We start from the raw sequence: 24,608 nt of genomic DNA on the forward strand, positions 1-24,608 counted from the left end.
GCCTTTAAAGTTAAAGTTAAAGTACCAATGATTGTCACACACACACTAAGTGTGGTGAAATGTGTCCTCTGCATTTGACTCATCACTCTTGTTCACCCCCTGGGAGCTGAGGGGAGCAGTGAGCAGCAGCGGTGGCCGCGCCCGGGAATAATTTTTGGTGATTTAACCCCCCAGTTCCAACCCTTGATGCTGAGTGCCAAGCAGGGAGGTATTGGGTCCAATTTGTATAGTCTTTGGTATGACTCGGCCGGGGTTTAAACTCACAACTCTAATCACTAGGCCACTGAGTAGGTATTTTATTTTTTATTTGGAACATCCCACGGGTGACCAGGCTACTTGGGAACAGGTGGGTGCCATGATTGGGTATAAAGGTAGATTCCATGAAATGCTCAGTCATTCGCAAACAAGGATGGGGCGAGGGTCACCACTTTGTGAACAAATGTGAGAGCAAATTGTTTAAGGACAACATTTCTCAACCAGCTATTTGCAAGGAATTTAGGGATTTCACCATCTACGGGCCGTAATATTATCAAAAGGTTCAGAGAATCTGGAGAAGTCACTGCACGTAAGCGATTATATTACGGACCTTTCGATCCCCCAGGCGGTACTGCATCAAAAAGCGACATCAGCGTGTAAAGGATATCACCACATGGGCTCAGGAACACTTCAGAAAACCACTGTCGGTAACTACAGTTTGTCGCTACATCTGTAAGTGCAAGTTAAAACTCTACAATGCAAAGCCAAAGCCATTTATCAACAACACCCAGAAACGCTGGGTCCGAGCTTATCTAAGATGGACTGATGCAAAGTGGAAAAGTGTTCTGTGGTCTGACGAGTCCACATTTCTAATTGTTTTTGGAAACTGTGGACGTCGTGTCCCCCGGACCAAAGAGGAAAATAACCATCCGGATTGTTATAGGCGCAAAGTTGAAAAGCCAGCATCTGTGATGGTATGGGGGTGTATTAGTGCCCAAGACATGGGTAACTTACACATCTGTGAAGGCGCCATTAATGCTGAAAGGTACATACAGGTTTTGGAGCAACATATGTTGCCATCCAAGTAACGTTACCATAAACGCCCCTGCTTATTTCAGCAAGACAATGCCAAGCCACGTGTTACAACAACGTGGCTTCATAGTAAAAGAGTGCGGGTACTAGACTGGCCTGCCTGTAGTCCAGACCTGTCTCCCATTGAAAATGTGTGGCGCATTATGAAGCCTAAAATAGCACAAGGGAGACCCCCGGACTGTTGAACAACTTAAGCTGTACATCAAGCAAGAATGGGAAAGAATTCCACCTGAGAAGCTTCAAAAATGTGTCTCCTCAGTTCCCAAATGTTTACTGAGTGTTATTAAAAGGAAAGTCCATGTAACACAGTGGTGAACATGCCCTTTCCCAACTACTTTGGCACGGGTTGCAGCCACGAAATTCTAAGTTAATTATTATTTGCAAAAGAAAAATAAAGTTTATGAGTTTGAACATCAAATATGTTGTCTTTGTAGTGCATTCAATTGAATATGGGTTGAAAAGGATTTGCAAATCATTGTATTTCGTTTAATTTTACATCTAACACAATTTCCCAACTCAAATGGAAACGGGGTTTGTAAAATGATTGCACATACCCTATTGAACCAAGACCTCACACAGTGTACTGAATTTTATTTAATGATTAAACGAATAACCCAACATTTTTGTATGGCTATGTCACTAAGTTCGAGTGAAAACATTTTTTTCAACAGGCTCACGGACAAAAACAAACTTCCTTCAAAGAAAAAAATCACATATCCTGTACATTAAATGGAATAAAGCAATATTTTCTTATGGCTCTGTCAGTTATTTCAAGGGAAAACATTTTCAACAGGCAAACAGCAAACAAGTAAATCAATGACAACCTTTTTCCAAAACACAATATAGAATGTGAGATATAACAGGATAATGCATACATTTTATATATATATATATATATATATATATATATATATATATATATATATATATATATATATATATATATATATATATATATATATATATATATATATATATATATATATATATTTATTTATTTTTTATTTTTATTTTTTTTATTTTTTATTTTTAAAACGGTTACAAAAAAGTGGGACCCCAAAAATGTACTGTGAGGACCCCATTTTTATGACTTGATGGGGTCCCCATTTTGAACACAGCGTGCAAAACAGCAGCAGGCGGCCGTGGCCTGCGGGCCGGTTCTAATACTAATCAAATAACATCCCGGGGGCCATAGATCATTCATTCGTGGGCCGGATCTGGCCCAAGGGCCTTGACTTTGACACATACACCACCGTTCAAAAGTTTGGGGTCACCCAAAGAATTTTGTGGAATAGCCTTCATTTCTAAGAACAAGAATAGACTGTCGAGTTTCAGATGAAAGTTCTCTTTTTCTGGCCATTTTGAGCGTTTAATTGACCCCACAAATGTGATGCTCCAGAAACTCAATCTGCTCAAAGGAAGGTCCGTTTTGTAGCTTCTGTAACGAGCTAAAGTGTTTTCAGATGTGTGAACATGATTGCACAAGGGTTTTCTAATCATCAATTAGCCTTCTGAGCCAATGAGCAAACACATTGTACCATTAGAACACTGGAGTGATAGTTGCTGGAAATGGGCCTCTACACACCTATGTAGATATTGCACCAAAAACCAGACATTTGCAGCTAGAATAGTCATTTACCACATTAGCAATGTATAGAGTGTATTTCGTTAAAGTTAAGACTAGTTTAAAGCTATCTTCATTGAAAAGTACAGAGTTTTCCTTCAAAAATAAGGACATTTCAATGTGACACCAAACTTTTGAACGGTAGTGTAGGTCTTAGATAAAGAGAGCAATTATGATTTTGGTTTACAGAGTTGTTTTTTTTGATTGATTGATTGATTGATTGATTGATTGAAACTTGTATTAGGAGATTGCACAGTGCAGTACATATTCCGTACAATTGACCACTAAATGGTAACACCCGAAAAAGTTTTTCAACTAATTAATCAATTCATTGTAAACAACTAAAAACTAAGGTTTTGGGCATTGTTTTCTCTAAACGCATACATTTGTCTAAAAATGGCTAAGGACACGCGTCATCGTCGTCATCACTTAAGGAAAAAACTAATCTACGAGAGAGAATTCCTCGGCCAATTTTAAGTACCGTATTTTTCGGACTATAAGTCGCAGTTTTTTTCATAGTTTGGCCGGGGGTGCGACTTATACTCAGGAGCGACTTATGTGTGAAATGATTAACACATTACCGTCAAATATCAAATAATATTATTTAGCTCATTCACGTAAGAGACTAGACCGGGGGTCGGCAACCCGCGGCTCTAGAGCCGCGTGCGGCTCTTTAGCGCCGCCCTAGTGGCTCTCTGGAGATTTTTCAAAAATGTATGAAGAATGGAAAAAGATGAGGGGAAAAAAATCAATTTTTTTGTTTTAGTATGGTTTCTGTAGGAGGACAAACATGACACAAACCTCCCTAATTGTTATAAATCACACTGTTTATATTAAACATGCTCCACTGATGAGAGTATTTGGCGAGCGCCGTTTTGTCCTACTAATTTTGGCGGTCCTTGAACTCACCGTATAGTTTGTTTACATGTATAACTTTCTCCGACTTTCTAGGACGTGTTTTATGCCACTTCTTTTTCTGTCTCATTTTGTCCACCACACTTTTAACGTTGTGCATGAGTGCACAACGGTGAGTTTTGTTGATGTTATTGACTTGTGTGGAGTGCTAATCAGACATATTTGGTCACTGCATGACTGCAAGCTAATCGATGCTAACATGCTATTTAGGCTAGCTATATGTACATATTGCATCATTATGCCTCATTTGTAGGTTTTTTTTGAGGTCATTTAGTTTCCTTTAAGTCCTCTTAATTAAATTTATATCTCATGATACATGTAATATGGCTTTTAATTTTTTTGCGGCTCCGGACAGATTTGTTTTTGTATTTTTGGTTCAATATGGCTCTTTCAACATTTTGGGTTGCCGACCCCTGGACTAGACGTATAAGATTTCATGGGATTTAGCGATTAGGAGTGACAGATTGTTTGGTAAACGTATAGCATGTTCTATATGTTATAGTTATTTGAATGACTCTTACCATAATATGTTACGTTAACATACCAGGCTCGTTCTCAGTTGGTTATTTATGCCTCATATAACGTACACTTATTCAGCCTGTTGTTCTCTATTCTTTATTTATTTTAAATTGCCTTTCAAATGTCTATTCTTGGTGTTGGCTTTTATCAAACACATTTCCCCAAAAAATGCGACTTATACTCCAGTGCGACTTATATATGTTTTTTTCCTTCTTTATTATGCAATTTCGGCCGGTGCGACTTATACTCCGGAGCGACTTACACTCCGAAAAATACGGTATGTTTCCTTTTTTTTGAGTGGTCAGCTTGAAGCGTCCCTCTATCTCCGACTCCCTCGTCGTCATGTGGCATGAGTGCATGACTGCTACGATTTTGCTTCCGAGTTCCTATGAACCGCCTTACCTTGCCTCTGATTGGCCAGTCTGTAATGTTTCGCCCTAACCTTAGCCAATAGTGTCTCATCATACAAACACCAACCAATCATCATGGATTTTCTCCGTATGTATGGATGTTCTCATTCATCCAGGTCTTTCTATTTTCACCGTATTTTTTCAGGCCTCGATTCGCAGTCCATTTTCTCTCTTTGTAGCTTTGATGTAAGCTACCTCGCTACATGGGTCTAAAAGTAGCAAAGCTAAAGGAAAAGTAGCTTAGCTACCGTTACTGGGGAATGTAGTTAAGCTACGTCGCTTAGCTACATGTAGCTTGTTACTGCCCATGACTGCAAATATGTTAACATGAGTTTTTGGAAAGTTTGAACAGCATCAAAATAATCGTCGTTCACTGAGTCCGACAAAAAAACAACAAAAAAACAGCTGCAATGTTCATGCCAGGCCGGTAGATGGCGACGTCACAAAAACACAACCTCCTTTCAAATGTTACTTTATACCTCAACTTTTGAAGAGCGTTTTGAGATAAGAGGCTAATTGTTATGCTTTATGTCGTAAGAAAACATTTGAGTTACAAGCATAGAGTTGTCCCGATACCAATATTTTGGTACCGGTACCAAAATGTATTTTGATACTTTTTGATACTTTTCTAAATAAAGGGGACCACAAAAAATGGCATTATTGGCTTTACTTTAACAAAAAATCTTACGGTACATTAAACATATGTTTCTTATTGCAAGTTTGTCCTTAAATAAAATAGTGAACATACAAGACAACTTGTCTTTTAGTAGTAAGTAAACAAACAAAGGCTCCTAATTAGTCTGTTGACGTATGCAGTAACATATTGTGTCATTTATCATTCTATTATTTTGTCAAAACGATGAGGGACAAGCTGTAAAAATGGACTATTAATCCACTTGTTCATGTACTGTTATTATCTGGTTCTTTTCCGTTTCAACATGTTCTATCTACACTTCTGTTAAAATGTAATAATCACTTATTCTTCTGTTGTTTGGATGCGTTACATTAGTTTTGGATGATACCACAAATGTAGGTATCGATCCGATACCAAGTAGTTACAGGATCATACATTGGTCATATTCAAAGTCCTCACGTGTCCAGGGACGTATTTACTGAGTTTATAAACATAATATGAATTTTTAAAAAAGGATCAAAGATTTTGTGACGATAAAAAATATAGATGTAATCATCACCTAGAAACGCTCTTGTACTTGGTATCATTACAGTGGATGTCAGGTGCACCACACATGGCATTTGTTTACATTCAGGCGCGGCTAGCTTTTGTTAGCTATTGTATCCTCCTACGGTGTGTAGTGAAGCCTGCTTAGCTATTCCTTGTCCTGCAGGGATGATACTTGTAAGAAACTTACTTTATTTGTCGCCATGGAGGCGAGGATTAGTGATTTAGAAGTAGCTAAAACACTGCCGACTGCGGATGAGTGTTAGCCGCTAGCTAGCCAGCTAGCCATGTCTTAAAGCACCTCTTCCTGAGGGCGTTTCAGTGTTATAACTTCACCTATATCGTCAGTTTTTAAGCCAAAATAAGTCCGTTCTCCCTTTTCTGTCTACAGACTGTGTCTGTTTGTAAGTACTCCGTGATTGTGCGCTGCCGAACATGCTCCTCTGCTCGTAAACCCAGCAATGTCATAACGCGATACTATACTAGTACCGGTATACCGTACAACCCTACCCGTTAGGTGTCTCGGTGAAACATCTGGTCTTCTCTCGCTCTCTTTAGGTTTCTGTCATGGCTGACAGCTCATGACTTCCATGATTGACCCCCACTTATTACAATCAGCTGCGAGTTGGTAAACATTTGATAGGAGTTGACCAACAAAGGATTTGATCCTGTCAATCCACTTGGCTTTTGGTCATCCTGGTCTTCTTTCCCCTTCAGTATTACTTTTTCAAGACAGTCTGGTCATACTCGCTATCACTGGTTTGGGGTTTTGTAATCATACAATTATAATTACACTGTGGGGAGGCGTGGCCGGCGGGCCAGCGGCGAGGCGGGGCGCGCCGGGATCATTGCCGTAATAAACATCATGTGCGTGGATTGCCCGGCTGCGCACAATTGTGTAATCCCCTCACAGTGTGTAAAAGGCCGGCAGCCGAGAACGACGGGGCAGAAGGAGCTGGAGAGACGCGAGCACATGCAGCGCGAAATCAACAGAGAGCGAGGGACAGACGACAACGCGGGAGGCTGAAAAGCGACCGGAAGAGCGAGCAGTGAAAGAGGAAGGAGCTGAAAAGCGACCCGACCAGAGACTGAGTACTATTGAAAAATAAACAAAGTCACAAACTGCTTGCGGTCATGTCAGTCCTTGGTGGTCCATGAAACCCCGACAGCAACAGACTGTCACATACGCATTAAACATTACAATTACAATTATACATAAAACATTATACATCAAAGATAGCTGAACCAATAAAGGTACATATGTTCCCCACGGGATTCGGTCTCAGTACGACTGTTTACAAGACAGCACGACTATGAATCTTGTGTATGGAGAAATGCGGTAAAATGTAGTATGAAGTACCTTCTCATTCACTGACATACATAAAAACACAGACTTTTGAAAATATGCGGGAGTATGTAACTGCCTAAACAATAATGAACTTGTTGAGGTGTTTTTAACGTGTTGGAATACATGTTTCGCTTTCAAAACCGTAGCTGCATGAGTGCACTCATGCAGCCCCTAACCATGACCCCTACCACTATCAAGGCAAGACGTTTATCTTGGTACTCGATTGTGTTGCTAGCAATTTTGACGATACAAACTGTATGTCAGGACTTTTCAACTAGCGGTCCAGGGGCCAAATATGGTCCGGGAATGATGCCATACTGCCCCTGGAGTTTTGAACCAAACTCGGGAGACAAACATTTTTGCAACAAACTCTTAAAGACAGTAGACTGTTCGTGTTGTATAGAAGAACTTGGACCAGTGCAAACACATTGGAAGATCCTCGCATTGACATTTTAACCTTGCTAGCAAACATAGAACACTGGGATCCAAAAATTGTGAACTGAGGTGTTCCTCAGGGCTCCCCTTTAAGTCTTCTCCTTTTTGGCAGTCACAATTTTTGTTTCATAATGTGATTTATGTAACTAAGGTATTGTCACATAGCTTATCAAACTACAAACTACTTCCTTAACCTAAATGACCGCCATAACCACAACACCAGGGGGAGCTCCACTAACCACGTTAAACCCAGATTCCGATCTAACAAAGGTCTTAACTCATTCTCCTTCTATGCCACATCAATATGGAATGCACTCCCAACAGGTGTAAAAGAAAGGGCATCTCTATCCTCCTTCAAAACCGCACTAAAAGAACACCTCCAGGCAACTTCAACCGTAAACTAACAAGCTTCCTTTCACATCCCACCTCCCCGGATTGTAAATAATCAAATGTAAATAATCAAATGTAGATACTTATTCTTATTTATATGCTCTCTGATCTCTATCTCTATGTCCACTACTTGCTGTACATATCCTACCAAGTTAGTCCTACACAGTTCCAATGTCCATTTCTCTGATGATGGAATTGCTGATGGCTGAAGTATTGATATCAACCAAACCTAACCCCCCGCCACCCCGGATTGTAAATAATGTAAATAATTCAATGTATATACTCTGATGTTTATCTTGTGTGATGACTGTATTATGTATTATGATGATAGTATATATCTATCAATTTAAGTGGACCCCGACTTAAACAAGTTGAAAAACGTATTCGGGTGTTACCATTTAGTGGTCAATTGTACGGAATATGTACTGCACTGTGCAATCTACTAATAAAAGTTTCAATCAATCAATCAATTGTTTACTTCAGATGCAGTCAGTAGTCATTTGTTCATCTTCATCGGTTATACGAGTAGTGTTCCTCATTGTTCCGTTTTCGGTCCTCTCTTTTTCATCATTTGGGCTATTCAACTGAGCGAGTTCAGCTCAAAAAACTTGTGAGAGACTCACATTTTTGCAGCAGATTCTAAAAAAAAAAAGCACTAGAGTGCCGTCATGGAGATGATTCTTGACTAGCTTTTTCTGAAAACAGCAGAGCGCTCCTCAAACTCTAACAAAATAAATAATCCATCCATCTGAATAACCAAAATCAAATGTCTACTGTAGAGGACGCTCCCAGCAGGTACAAGACGATGATAGAACGTTGATTAAACTGACTTTGAAACAATGTTGCGAAATAGTTGTATTCGTAAATTGAAACAACGTTCATGTCTAACGTTAGGGTCCACGTTGTTGGTTGGGAAATGACCAAATTTGAATGGTCAAATCAACGTCAGAACCCAACATTGAATAAACGTCGTCAAAAAGCATGTTGTTTCAACGTTGTATTTGTGTTGTAGAATATTGGTCAGAAAATGACCAAAATTCAATTGTCAAATCAATGTCACAACCTAACATTGAATAAACGTCAAAAAGCATGTTGTTTCAACGTTGTATTTGTGTTGTAGAATATTGGTTGGACAGTTACCAAAATTCAATGGTCAAATCAACGTCAGAACCCAACATTGAATAAACGTCATCAAAAAGCATGTTGTTTCAACATTGTATTTGTGTTGTAGAATATTTGGTTGGAAAATGACCAAAATTCAATAGTCAAATCAACGTCAGAACCCAAGGAATGTCGTCAAAAAGCACGTTGTTTCAACATTGTATTTGTGTTGTAGAATATTGGTCGGAAAATGACCAAAATTCAATGGTCAAATCAATGTCAGAACCCAACATTGAATTAACGTCGTCAAAAAGCATGTTGTTTCAACGTTAGATTTGTGTTATACAATATTGGTTGTAAAATTACCAAAATTCAATGGTCAAAATAACGTTAGTACCCGACATTGAATAAACATCATCAAAAAGCATGTTGTTTCAACGTTGTATTTGTGTTGTAGAATATTGTTCGGAAAATGACCAAAATGAGATGGTCATATCAACCTCAGAACCCAACATTGAATAAACGTCGTCAAAAAGCATGTTGTTTCAACGTTGTATTTGTGTTGTAGAATATTGGTCAGAAAATGACCAAAATTCAATAATAAAATCAACGTCAGAACCCGACATTGAATGAACGTCGTCAAAAATCATGTTGTTTCAACGTTGTATTTGTGTTGTATAATATTGGTCAGAAAATGACCAAAATTCAATGGTCAAATCAATGTCACAACCTAAAATTGAATAAACGTCAAAAAGCATGTTGTTTCAACGTTGTATTTGTGTTGTAGAATATTGGTTGGACAGTTACCAAAATTCAATGATCATATCAACGTCAGAACCCAACATTGAATGAACGTCATCAAAAAGCATGTTGTTTCAACATTGTATTTGTGTTGTAGAATATTTGGTTGGACAATTACCAAAATTCAATAGTCAAATCAATGTCAGAACCCAAGGAATGTCGTCAAAAAGCATGTTGTTTCAACGTTGTATTTGTGTTGTAGAATATTGGTCGGAAAATGACCAAAATTCAATGGTCAAATCAACGTGAGAACCTGACATTGAATGAACTTCGTCAAAAATCATGTTGTTTCAACGTTGTATTTGTGTTGTATAATATTGGTCAGAAAATGACCAAAATTCAATGGTCAAATCAATGTCACAACCTAACATTGAATAAACGTCAAAAAGCATGTTGTTTCAACGTTGTATTTGTGTTGTAGAATATTGGTTGGACAGTTACCAAAATTCAATGATCATATCAACGTCAGAACCCAACATTGAATGAACGTCATCAAAAAGCATGTTGTTTCAACATTGTATTTGTGTTGTAGAATATTTGGTTGGACAATTACCAAAATTCAATAGTCAAATCAATGTCAGAACCCAAGGAATGTCGTCAAAAAGCATGTTGTTTCAACGTTGTATTTGTGTTGTAGAATATTGGTCGGAAAATGACCAAAATTCAATGGTCAAATCAACGTGAGAACCTGACTTTGAATGAACTTCGTCAAAAAGCATTTTGTTTCAACGTTGTATTTGTGTTGTAGAGTATTGGTTGTAAAATTACCAAAATTCAATGGTCAAATCAACGTTAGAATCTGACATTGAATAAACGTCATCAAAAAGCATGTTCTTTCAACTGTGTATTTGTGTTGTAGAATATTGGTTGGAAAATGACCAAAATTCAATGGTCAAATCAATGTCAGAACCCAACATTGAATAAACGTCGTCAAAAAGCATGTTGTTTCAACGTTAGATTTGTGTTGTAGAATATTGGTTGTAAAATTACCAAAATTCAATTGTCAAATCAACGTCAGTACCCGAAATTGAATAAACGTCATCAAAAAGCATGTTGTTTCAACGTTGTATTTGTGTTGTAGAATATTTGGTTGGAAAATGACCAAAATTCAATGGTCAAATCAACGTCACAAGCTGACATTGAGTAAACAATGTGAAAAAGCATGTTGTTTCAACGTTGTATTTGTGTTGTAGAATATTTGGTTGGAAAATGACCAAAATTCAATAGTCAAATCAACGTCAGAACCCAAGGAATGTCGTCAAAAAGCATGTTGTTTCAACGTTGTATTTGTGTTGTAGAATATTGGTGGGAAAATGACCAAAATTCAATGGTCATATCAACGTCAGAACCCAACATTGAATGAACATCGACAAAAAGCATGTTGTTTCAACGTTGTATTTGTGTTGTAGAATATTTGGTTGGAAAATGACCGAAATTCAATAGTCAAATCAACGTCAGAACCCAAGGAATGTCGTCAAAAAGCATGTTGTTTCAACGTTGTATTTGTGTTGTAGAATATTGGTCGGAAAATGATCAAAATTCAATGGTCAAATCAACGTCAGAACCTGACATTGAATGAACGTCGTCAAAAAGCATTTTGTTTCAACGTTGTATTGTGTTGTAGAGTATTGGTTGTAAAATTACCAAAATTCAATGGTCAAATCAACGTTAGCATCTGACATTGAATAAACGTCATCAAAAAGCATGTTCTTTCAACTGTGTATTTGTGTGGTAGAATATTGGTTGGAAAATGACCAAAATTCAATGGTCAAATCAATGTCAGAACCCAACATTGAATAAACGTCGTCAAAAAGCATGTTGTTTCAACGTTAGATTTGTGTTGTAGAATATTGGTTGTAAAATTACCAAAATTCAATTGTCAAATCAACGTCAGTACCCGACATTGAATAAACGTAATCAAAAAGCATGTTGTTTCAACGTTGTATTTGTGTTGTAGAATATTTGGTTGGAAAATGACCAAAATTCAATAGTCAAATCAACGTCAGAACCCAAGGAATGTCGTCAAAAAGCATGTTGTTTCAAGGTTGTATTTGTGTAGTAGAATATTGGTCGGAAAATGACCAAAATTCAATGGTCATATCAACGTCAGAACCCAACATTGAATGAACATCGTCAAAAAACATGTTGTTTCAACGTTGTATTTGTGTTGTAGAATATTTGGTTGGAAAATGATCAAAATTCAATAGTCAAATCAACGTCAGAACCCAAGGAATGTCGTCAAAAAGCATGTTGTTTCAACGTTGTATTTGTGTTGTAGAATATTGGTCGGAAAATGATCAAAATTCAATAGTCAAATCAACGTCAGAACCCAAGGAATGTCGTCAAAAAGCATGTTGTTTCAACGTTGTATTTGTGTTCAAGAATATTGGTCGGAAAAGGACCAAAATTCAATGGTCAAATCAACGTCAGAACCTGACATTGAATGAACGTCGTCAAAAAGCATTTTGTTTCAACGTTGTATTGTGTTGTAGAGTATAGGTTGTAAAATGACCAAAATTCAATGGTCAAATCAACGTTAGCATCTGACATTGAATAAACGTCATCAAAAAGCATGTTCTTTCAACTGTGTATTTGTGTGGTAGAATATTGGTTGGAAAATGACCAAAATTCAATGGTCAAATCAATGTCAGAACCCAACATTGAATAAACGTCGTCAAAAAGCATGTTGTTTCAATGTTAGATTTGTGTTGTAGAATATTGGTTGTAAAATTACCAAAATTCAATTGTCAAATCAACGTCAGTACCCGACATTGAATAAACGTCATCAAAAAGCATGTTGTTTCAACGTTGTATTTGTGTTGTAGAATATTTGGTTGGAAAATGACCAAAATTCAATGGTCAAATCAACGTCAGTACCCGACATTGAATAAACGTCATCAAAAAGCATGTTGTTTCAACGTTGTATTTGTGTTGTAGAATATTGTTCGGAAAATGACCAAAATGAGATGGTCAAATCAACCTCAGAACCCAACATTGAATAAACGTCGTCAAAAAGCATGTTGTTTCAGCGTTGTAGAATATTGGTTGGGAAATAACCCAAATTCAATGGTCAAATCAACCTCAGAACCCAACATTGATAAAACACCGTCAAAAAGCATGTTGTTTCAATGTTGTATTTGAGTTGCTCAACATCAGGACCTAATCCAACAAGTTGTCAACGTTGTTTCAATGTCTTGTGCCTGCTGGGCTGGTTTCTCCGGAATATACATATAAGAATAATAGTGTAGGTAGAGGTCCGGCACTCCCGGTTCTGAGTTTTCTTGAAATTTAGCCCCCCGAAACATTTTAATTGAATATCCCTGCTCTATTTTTGACTCATTTTTCAAGGATAATAAACCATATAGTACATTTTATGTAAAAAAAATGCAGCTTTTTGTTGCTAGGCAGAATTCAAGGAGCACACTCATTGGGCCAACGAAACACAAGGTTGGGGATTATGAGACCCTGATCATTAGTCTGTTTTCAGAAGTACCTCACAGAGAGGAAGGGGAAAATAAACAGCGCAACCCGGTGGGGCACCGCTACCTCTGCCCCTAAACGCAGAATCACCGCCAAATCCAGATGTAGCAGCATAAAATGAAACAGACCACCCTTCTCTCGCCGTTATTCCCATTTATCAAGGAAAACGACGACCATTCTGATCGTGACTCAGACACGCAAACATTTCCCCCCACCCAGCGAGTGACGCGACCTCCGACCCGGGTGTCTGAACCTCCATCTCCTGGGCCGGACCCTGCCACATTTCATTTGCAAACACTCATGAGCGCAAGGTGGCGGGAGAGAGAGACGACAGCGTGCAGGAAATGCGGAGTTTGAAGTGACTCTTTCTCATAGAGCATTGGAATGTTGAAACTCCTGTTATGGTTTTTTTGGGGGCTGGACCGGGATTTATTATTGACTTATTTGACTGATACATTAAAACGTTAAGAAAGCGGTGGACTTGTTTTCGGTAGCAAGTGATAATGCAATGAGTTAAAAAAAAAAATGGAAAAAACTACTTATAATGCTTGAGAGAATCCCTGACTAATAGGATTTAAGGCTTAGGGGTTCTGGACCTACAACACCTAGAGGGGCGAGGGTCAATATGAATGTGAGAGAAAGCCACTAAGGATGAGGACAACTATCATGTGCTCCTATTAACAACAATCTGTGGAATCTGCTTCCAAAAAAAAAAAAAAAAAAAAAAAAATCCCATATACCTGTGTGACCTTGCTGGGGGACTAAAAAGAGCAGCAGCAGACGGAGAAAAGCATTGTGTTTGCAGCAGGATTGAGAGATACAAGCTCCTAAAAAAAAAGGGGGTGCAGCTCACCGGGGTGGTCAATCTCCGCACCACAAAAGCCTGGGAGAGGAGAGGAGCATCAGAGGGATCAGCTCAGCTCATCTCACTGATCTGCACAGGAAACACAGAGCATGGGAACACACCGGGGAGTCCAAAGTAGCATAGTCCCCCCTGGGGTGAGGGTGAAGCGGATAAAACATACCAAAAAAAAAAAAAAAAAAGATACAAGGAAACATCATAAGGTGTGTTTCAAGAACAGGAGTATAGGAATGTTGTGGTGAGGACCTATTATTAGGTACACCAGGACTTATTATTAGGTACACCTGCACAATCCTTTGACATCCAATACGCTTATTCCCCCCAAAATTCTACCTTTTTAAAGACTATGATGCAAATATTAAAGAATGATTACTATTATAATCAATAGCAATACAAGAAAAATACATTAAAAATGTAAACAAAATAGTGAATATCAGATACAAATGTTAGATTAATAGAGATCAATACTAAAATGATTCAATGCCATGCATTAGAGCAGTGGTTCTCAACCTTTTTTCAGTGATGTACCCCCTGTGATTTTTTTTTAAATTCAAGTACCCCCTATTCAGAGCAAAACATTTTTGGTTGAAAAAAAGAGATAAATAAGTAAAATACAGCACTATGTCATCAGTTTCTGATTTATTAAATTGTATAACAGTGCAAAATATTGCTCATTTGTAGTGGTCTTTCTTGAACTATTTGGAAAAAAAGATATAAAAACAACTAAAAACTTGTTGAAAAATAAACAAGTGATTCAATTAAGAGATTTCTACACATAGAAGTAATCATCAACTTAAAGTGCCCTCTTTGGGGATTGTAATAGAGATCCATCTGGATTCATTAATTCTAAACATTTCTTCACAAAAAAAGAAATCTTTAACATCAATATTTATGGAACATGTCCACAAAAAAATGTAGCTGTCAACACTGAATATTGTATTGTTGCATTGTAATGAATGGAATAGCCTACTTGATTTGATGTTCAGTTTATGAACTTACATTCATATTTTGTTGAAGTATTATTCAATAAATATATTTATAAAGGATTTTTGAATTGTTGCTATTTTTGGAATATTTAAAAAAAATCTCACGTACCCCTTGGCATACCTTCAAGTACCCCCAGGGGTACGCGTACCCCCATTTGAGAACCACTGCATTAGAGTGTTTATTGTCATTGGTGTTTTGTTTGCAGTGGCAGTCAAATGTACTCTTTCAAATAAAAAAGTGAACATACAAGTAAGCAAACAAAGGCTCCTAATTTAGCTGCTGACGTATGCAGTAACATATTGTGTCATTTATTATTCTATTATTTTGTCAAAATTATTAAGGACAAGCGGTAGAAAATGAATTATTAATGCACTTGTTCATTTACTGTTAATATCTGGTTATTTTCTCTTCTAACATGTTCTATCTACACTTCTGTTAAAATGTAATAATCACTTATTCTTCTGTTGTTTGATACTTTACATCATTGGCGTTGTTAGGCCTATTTTAGGGGGCTCAAGCCCCCCTAAAATATTCTTAAGCCCCCCTAAATAATTTGGTGTTATATATATATATATATATTTTTACAAATACATGCCGACATATTCATTATAAAGTGGCCCGAATATGAGTTTAAATAAATAGTCATATAACCTGTTATTATTCACTCAGTTTCCCCTCACTTCATAGCATAAGGTAGAGAGCCCCTTTAGTGCGTCGGTATCCAATCCATTCCACTTGTTCATATAGAAAATGCCCACATCACTCAAATTCCAGTCCTTATTTTCTCTGCAACCTTGCTTGCGGTCCTGCAGGTGTACGAAGCACATTATCTTCCTTTACAATGAGTGAAGCTGCAGGAAACCTTGTGTGTGCAATTGTAAATAATTTAGTTTTTAAGTTTTGTGTTTCTTGTAGAATCTGTATAAAGTAATATACATTAGCCTATTGTTAAAGTAAGGAAAAAAAACATCATTAAATATATTTGTTATATTGTATTGTTACATTAATAGCTGTTGTATTATTATAGGATGGCTTGTTAAACATTTCATAGGATTTTCAGAGGGAGGAAAAACCAAGACATTTAATATAAAATGTAAAATTAATAAATACATAAAAATAAAAATAAAAAAATGGTTAAAAGCCATCGTTCCGGGAACCATTTCATATCGTCCTGTGCATTTTTTTAAAATAATAATAATAACAATGAATAATTTCTAAGTCTTTGTTAGCCGTTTGTGAAGTTGTGTGCTCGTGCGTAACGTTCGCTCGCATCCTGTGCATCTCCTGGGGGCTAAGCCCCCTCTGTCCTCAAAAGCTAGTGACGCCCCTGCTTTACATTAGTTTTGGATGATACCACAAATATGGGTATCATTCCGATACCAAGTCGTTACAGGACCATACATTGTGAATTATAGTATTATATTTATATAGCGCTTTTCATAGTAAAACCCAATATCTAAGTTACATTTAAATCAGTGTGGGTGGCACTGGGAGCAGGTGGGTAAAGTGTCTTGCCCAAGGACACAACGGCAGTGACGAGGATGTCTGGAGCGGGGATCGAACCTGGAACCCTCAAGTTGCTGGCACGGCCACTCTACCACCCGAGCTATGCCGCCCCATATTGGTCATATTCAAAGTCCTCATGTGTCCAGAGACGTATTTCCTGAGTTTATAAACATAATATAATTTTTTTTTAAACGAAAGAAGATTTTGTGATGCTAAAAAATATCGATGTAATCATAGCAGTATCGACTAGATACGCTCATATACTTGGTATCATTACAGTGGATGTCAGGTGTAGATCCACCATTGGCATTTGTTTACATTGTGACGCCGGTGAGCTACGGTGTGTAGTGAAGCATGTTTAGCTATTCCTCGTCCTGCAGGCATGATACTCGTAAGAAACTTACTTTGTTTGTCGCCATGGAGGCGAGGATTAGTGATTTAGAAGTAGCTAAAATTTGCTCGGCAAATTTGCCTTTTGGAAGATAGGTATCGATCCAAAGTCGTTTTAAAAGGATATCGATGAAAAACATTGGATTAAAGAACAGCAGACTTTCTATGAAAGTCAACACTTTTAATGATAATTAAACGTTATTCAAGTCTGTCATCAGTCAGCAAAACAAAAATGGCGGATAAATATGCTGCCTGTGAAAGGTCTCGACAAAATTACAACACAACAACTTTCAGCTACAGCCGGAATGCAAAAGGCACAACAAATACAAACGCCACAACGCAATAATATACAACAACTTTAGGCCACAAAGGACGTGACAGTGGACAGTGGAGCAAGTTACGGGCCAACTTCCTGAAGATAGTATATTAGTGGTATTGAAAAACAAGAGTAGTAGCAGATCAAACTGCTCATTTACCCTTAGGAGATTTGGTTGCACTTATTTTTTTTAATATCAAAGGCCTACTGAAATAAAGTTTTTTTATTTAAATGGGGATAGCAGATCCATTCTATGTGTCATACTTGATCATTTAGCGATATTGCCATATTTTTGCTGAAAGGATTTAGTAGAGAACAACGACGATAAAGATCGCAACTTTTGGTATCTGATAAAAAAAAGCCTTGCCCCTACCGGAAGTAGCGTGACGACACCGGGGGAAGGACTGCTCATATTTTCCTATTGTTTACACCAGCAGTGAGAGCGATTCGGACCGAGAAAGCGACGATTACCCCATTAATTTGAGCGAGGATGAAAGATTCGTGGATGAGGAACGTTAGAGTGAAGGACTAGATGCAGTGCAAGACATATCTTTTTTCGCTCTGACCGTAACTTAGGTACAAGCTGGCTCATTGGATTCCACACTCTCTCCTTTTTCTATTGTGGATCACGGATTTGTATTTTAAAACACTTCGGATACTATATCCTCTTGAAAATGAGAGTCGAGAACACAAAATGGACATTCACAGTGACTTTTATCTCCACGACAATACATCGACGAAACACTTTAGCCACGGAGCTAACGTGATAGCATCGTGCTTAACTGCATATAGAAACAAAATAAATAAATCCCTGACTGGAAGGATAGACAGAAGATCAACAATACTATTAAACCAGGGACATGTAAATACACGGTTAATGCTTTCCAGCCTGGCGAAGGTTAACAATGCTGTTGCTAACGACGCCACTGAAGCTAACTTAGCAACCGGACCTCACAGAGCTATGCTAAAAACATTAGCTATCCACCTACGCCAGCCAGCCCTCATCTGCTCATCAACACCCGTGCTCACCTGAGTTCCAGCGATCGACGGTGCGACGAAGGACTTCACCCGATCATAGATGCGGTCGGTGAGACGGAGGAAGTTAAGGTGAGTTCGCCGGCTAACACGTCTGCTATCCATCTCTGTCTTCCTGGTTGTGTTGCTGTAGTCCGCCGCTAATACACCGATCCCACCTACAACTTTCTTCTTTGCAGTCTCCATTGTTCATTAAACAAATTGCAAAAGATTCACCAACACAGATGTCCAGAATACTGTGGAATTTTGAAATGAAAACAGAGATTTTTTGTATTGTATTCAATGGGGTACCAATACTTCCGCATCAACTGATTCCGTCACGCGCATACGTCATCATACATAGACGTTTTCAACCGGAAGTGTGGCGGGAAATTTAAAATTGCACTTTATAAGTTAACCCGGCCGTATTGGCATGTGTTGCAATGTTAAGATTTCATCATTGATGTATAAACTATCAGACTGCGTGGTCGGTAGTAGTGGCTTTCAGTAGGCCTTTAATAAATGTTTTATTTGTTTTATTTCTATGCCAAAAAACAACAGCACTAGAAGCAAGTAAATCTACTGTTCATTCAACCTGAAGAGATGTTGGTTGCTCTTTATTTTTTGTATCAATATTTCATTAGTTTATGTAGAAATACAAAAGCAGAAGTAGCAGGTAAATCTACTCTTAAAGTGTTGTTTACTGTTCTTTATTTCGTACAACACTTCAAACCTTTAGTATATCAGTATGTGGAATTACATTATGGAATGGATTAACCAAAGAAATCAAACAAAGAACCAATATTATTCAGTTTAAAAGACTGTTCAAACTACAAGTGTTCACAAAGTAAACAAAACGAGAATTATGATGAACATCTTGAACCCTGAACAGTGGCACAGGGGTTAGTGCATGTGCCTCACAATACGAAGGTCCTGAGTAGTCCTGAGTTCAATCCCGGGCCTCGGGATCTTTCTGTGTGGAGTTTGCATGTTCTCCCCGTGACTGCGTGGGTTCCCTCTGGGTACTCCGGCTTCCACCCACCTCCAAAAACATGCACCTGGGGTTAGATTGATTGGCAACACTGAATAGTGTGTGAATGTTGTCTGTCTATCTGTGTTGGCGACTTGTCCAGGGTGTACCCAGCCTTCCGCCCGAATGCAGCTGAGATATGCTCCAGTGACCCCAAAAGGGACAAGCGGTAGAAAATGGATGGATCTTGAAACCTTTTTTTTTTTTTTTATTATTAAGACAAAGGTTATTTATGTATTTAATATTTGTTTACTTACTATCGCATATTATTTATTTACTATTTATTTATTCACTGTTATGTTACAGAGAACAAGGAAATAGGATAAAATTGCTATGGTATGAAAAGGGGTAGGATTAGATAAACTCACCTTCTTCCTACTCCTTTTCGGACGTGCTGTAATGAAACAACTGGAAATATGTGATGCATTACATTGTATCGTATGCACGTTCCAAATAAACTGAAACTGAGCTGAACTGAATTGAACTGAACTGAATGTTGAAAAAGAGAGCAGAAAGTGTTTCCTCTTGTTAATTCAACCTAAAGGCCTACTGAAAGCCACTACTAACGACCACGCAGTCTCATAGTTTATATATCAACGATGAAATCTTAACATTGCAACACATGCCAATACGACCGGGTTAACTTATAAAGTGCAATTTTAAATTTCCCGCCACACTTCCGGTTGAAAAAGCCTTCGGAGGATGACGTATGCGCGTGACGTAGCCCGGGGAACAGAGGTATGCCTTCCCCATTGAATACAATACAAAAAAGCTCTGTTTTCACTTCATAATTCCACAGTATTCTGGACATCTGTGTTGGTGAATCTTTTGCAATTTGTTTAATGAACAATGGAGGCTGCAAAGAAGAACGTTGTAGGTGGGATCGGTGTATAGCGGCTGGCTGTAGCAACACAACAAGGACTACTCACTTGGATAGCAGACGCGCTAGCCGATGCTAGCCGCCCACCGGCCACCGCACGGATGATCGGGTGAAGTCCTTCGTCGCGCCGTCGATCGCTGGAACGCAGGTGAGCACGGGTGTTGATGAGCAGAGCAGATGAGGGCTGGCTGGCGTAGGTGGAGCGCTAATGTTTTTATCATAGCTCTGTGAGGGCCGGTTGCTAAGTTGGTAAGTCAGCCTTAGCGTCGTTAGCAACAGCATCGTTAAGCTTTGCCAGGCTGAGATCTATTAACCGTGTAGTTACATGTACATGGTTTAATAGTATTGTTGATCTTCTGTCTATCCTTCCAGTCAGGGATTTATTTATTTTGTTTCTATCTGCATTTGAGACAGATGCTATCACGTTAGCTCATGCTAAAGAGCTTCGTCGATGTATTGTCGTATAGATAAAAGGCACTGTGAATGTCCATTTCGCGTTCTCGACTCTCATTTTCAAGAGGATATAGTATCCGAGGTGGTTTAAAATACAAATCCGTGATCCACAATAGAAAAAGGAGAGAGTGTGGAATCCAATGAGTCAGCTTGTACCTAAGTTACGGTCAGAGCGAAAAAAAATATGTATTTCACTGCATTCTAGTCCGTCACTCTAACGTTCCTCGTCCACGAATCTTTCATCCTCGCTCAAATTAATGGGGTAATCGTCGCTTTCTCGGTCCGAATAGCTCTAGCTGCGTTGAAAACAATAGGAAAATATGAGGGAGTGAACAACTGACAACGTCACGCTACTTCCGGTAGGGGCAAGTTTTTTTTTAATCAGAGACCAAAAGTTGCGAACTTTATTGACGTTGTTCTATACTAAATCCTTTCAGCAAAAATATGGCAATAACGCAAAATGATCAAGTATGACACATAGAATGGATCTGCTATCCCCGTTTAAATAAAACAATTTCATTTCAGTAGGCCTCTAAAGTGTTCAAATAAGATGTGAATGTTTTGGCCATTAATGGTTGTTTACTTGCTTGTTTATATCCACAATTCATTTATACATACAGAAAATAACAGGAATACATGAAACTTCACCTGCAAAGTTTAGGTTTTTGCTAAAAAGCTACTGAATCGATTCGGATCGTATTGTTCTGAAAACATATATGTACACAAAATTAATAAATAAATAATAACATTAATAATGATCAAATAATAATAATACAGTAATATTGTCTCTGAATCGTATTGGTAACCACAAATTTTGTGTCGAACCGTAGTGAAACGAATCATTACAGCCCTAATTAATAACAAATAACACTTCAAAGATGGACGCTTTTGACCTTCCTTTTTTTCAACAACACCTGGTGTCGAACTTTGAGATCGGCCCCAGTCCACAAAAACATTTCAACATCTCACCCAAGTTAATTGGGCATACATGCACGCACACGGCCCTCCCCAAATCAACGCCTTCACCCATACTTGCCAACCTTGAGACCTCCAATATCGGGAGGTGGGCGGTGGGAGGGGGGTTTTGGTCGGGGGTGGGGGGGGGGGGGGGTGGTTGGGGGCGAGGGGCGTGGTTTGGGGTGTGGTTATTTACAGCTAGAATTCACCAACTCGAGTATTTCATATATATATATATATATATATATATATATATATATATATATATATATATATATATATATATATATATATATATATATATATATATATATATATATATATATATATATATATATATATATATACATACATACATACATACATATATATATATATATATATATATATATATATATATACATACATACATACATACATATATATATATATATATATATATATATATATATATATATATATATATATATATATATATATATATATATATATATATATATATATATATATATATTTATGAAATACTTGACTTTCAGTGAATTCTAGCTATATATATATATATTATTTACATAGAAAAAAAGATAAATACTTGAATTTCAGTGTTCCAGTGGCTAGCCATTAGATGGCAGTATTGTCCTGTTTAACTTCTCCGTTCATGATGAGTCTATCATTTCGGCCGCCATGTCTGTAATTTCCTCGTTCTTCTGCTTCGTCTCCTTGTTGTGTGCGCAGTTTTGCACTCTATAAAAGCCCTAGATGTTATGACGTCTTTGGGCAGGCAAGCTGTTTATATTTTGGGAAAGCGGACGTGAGAACAGGCTGTCCCCACTCAGTCTCAGGTCCGCATTGAGCTGGGGGGGCGTGGCCTCAAGCTCCGGCTGAATACCGGGAGTTTGTCGGGAGAAAATCTCTGCCGGGAGGTTGTCGGGAGAGGCGCTGAATACCGGGATTCTCCCGCTAAAAACGGGAGGGTTGGCAAGTATCCCTTCACCACTGCTTAATTCCTCCGGGGTTGTGGGGGCTGAGTAGCGCTTTATAGCGGCAGCCGGCCTCCAGGGACCCAACTCCCCCCCCCGACCTCTGTTGCGATTTTTTCCTCGGACTCAGTCTGGACCCCTCCTGAGGGTCCAGCCTTAGACTGATATTTTTTTTTTACTCTTCCCCCTTTCCCAATGTCACCTTTTTCCCACCTTTTTAAGGAGCGCTGTAAGTGGCTGTTCCGTTGGCGGTCCCGTCTTGTCCCCCTGTAACGTATGTCTGCTCTTAGTGGGATTGTGCCGAAAATGTAATTTCAGTTCTTATGTGTCTTGTACATGTTAAGAATGGACAATAATAAAGCTGCTGTCTGTGCTGTCTGTCTTTAAATACTGTATATACAACGGTTTTACTTTGAACCCATTTACCAGACAAAAATACATCATTCAGTGAAAAATGTTTCATTTCAAACATACATTTCCATCAATTGTATGATTTGTAGTAAGAAGTGCAAAAACAAATGTGTGCAACACTCCCCTCTAGCGGCAAAGAGTATATCTTACAGTAATCGTCACTGACATGGACAGTGCGTCGCCAGTACGCCAGGTGTCGCTGCTGTGCATTTCCCAGCAAACGCTTGCTTCTAGTTCGTGTGGTTTGTTTTGTGGCTGTCAACGCTAGTGTGTAAACAGCCTCTCACTGCACCACACTCCCGCTCACAAGCCGCTCCAACCGCCAGATTTTTACGCCTTTTTGGATTTTTTTCTGAATTGGAAAGTGTCGGTGATAACTACGCGGTCGACCACAACCTGGTGAGAAGGCGACTGGGAGACTTTTGAGCTTTGTTTTCGGGGGGTTGCGCAGACGACGGGCGCTGGTCGACCACCACCACCGCCATAGCATGGCTGCGGCGACCGTCGTGGAGGCTGACCCCGCTGCGAGCACCCACAGCCGGGCTTGGGATGAGACTCAGCTGCGGAGGTATTCTTTCCCCACCAAGACCATCCCGAGGCTTTCGCACACGGACCCCCGAGCGGAGTTGCTAATAAACAATGAGGTAACCACGCTAGTATCCTGCAGCTGCAACTCAATCTTAATGCATTGTTTTATATTGCATGTTTTAGCAATGCTATACAACAGGGGTGTCAAACTCATTTGAGCTCAGGGGCCACATAGAGGACAATCTATTCCCAAGTGGGCCGGACTGGTAAAATCATGCCATGATAACTTAAAAATAAAGACAACTTCTGATTGTTTTCTTTGTTTAAAGGCCTACTGAAATGATTTTTTTAAATTTAAACGGGAATAGCAGATCCATTCTATGTGTCATACTTGATCATTTCGCGATATTGCCATATTTTTGCTGAAAGGATTTAGTAGAGCAAATCGACGATAAAGTTGGCAACTTTTGCTCGCTGATAAAAAAAGCCTTGCCTGTACCGGAAGTAGCGTGACGTCACAGGAGCTAGGATTCCTCACAATTCCCCGTTGTTTACAATGGAGCGAGAGAGATTCGGACCGAGAAAGTGATGATTACCCCATTAATTTGAGCGAGGATGAAAGATTCGTAGTTGAGGAACGTTACAGTGAATGACTTAAGAGGCAGCGATGGACGTATCTTTTTTCGCTCTGACCGTAACTTAGGTACAAGCTGGCTCATTGGATTCCACACTCTCCTTTTTCTATTATAGATCACAGATTTGTATTTTAAACCACCTCGGATACTATATCCTCTTGAAAATGAGAGTCGAGAACGCGAAATGGACATTCAGTGCCTTTTATCTCCACGACAATACATCGGCGAAATGCTTTAGCTACGAGCTAACGTGATAGCATCTTGCTTTAACTGCGTATAGAAACAAAAGAAATAAACCCCTGACTGGAAGTATAGATAGAAAATCAACAATACTATTAAACCGTGGACATGCAAATACACGGTTAATGCTTTCCAGGCTGGCGAAGGTTAA

General features: G+C 38.6%; 2 protein-coding genes across 2 annotated transcripts in view; one reads left to right on the forward strand and one right to left on the reverse strand.

The window, feature by feature from the left end:
• Window positions 1–24,608, reverse strand: part of cuedc2 (CUE domain containing 2) — a 466,641-nt gene that overhangs the window by 384,796 nt on the left and 57,237 nt on the right. The window lies entirely within an intron of this gene.
• hif1an (hypoxia inducible factor 1 subunit alpha inhibitor) overlaps window positions 23,294–24,608 on the forward strand; it is a 42,795-nt gene continuing 41,480 nt past the window's right edge. The window contains exon 1 of the mRNA XM_062058033.1: window positions 23,294–23,698. Coding sequence (XP_061914017.1) covers window positions 23,543–23,698 — 156 coding nt within the window. The 5' untranslated portion in view covers window positions 23,294–23,542. The remainder of the gene's footprint in view (window positions 23,699–24,608) is intronic.

Source organism: Entelurus aequoreus, linkage group LG09 (assembly GCF_033978785.1).
Source record: "Entelurus aequoreus isolate RoL-2023_Sb linkage group LG09, RoL_Eaeq_v1.1, whole genome shotgun sequence".
NCBI lineage: Eukaryota > Metazoa > Chordata > Actinopteri > Syngnathiformes > Syngnathidae > Entelurus > Entelurus aequoreus.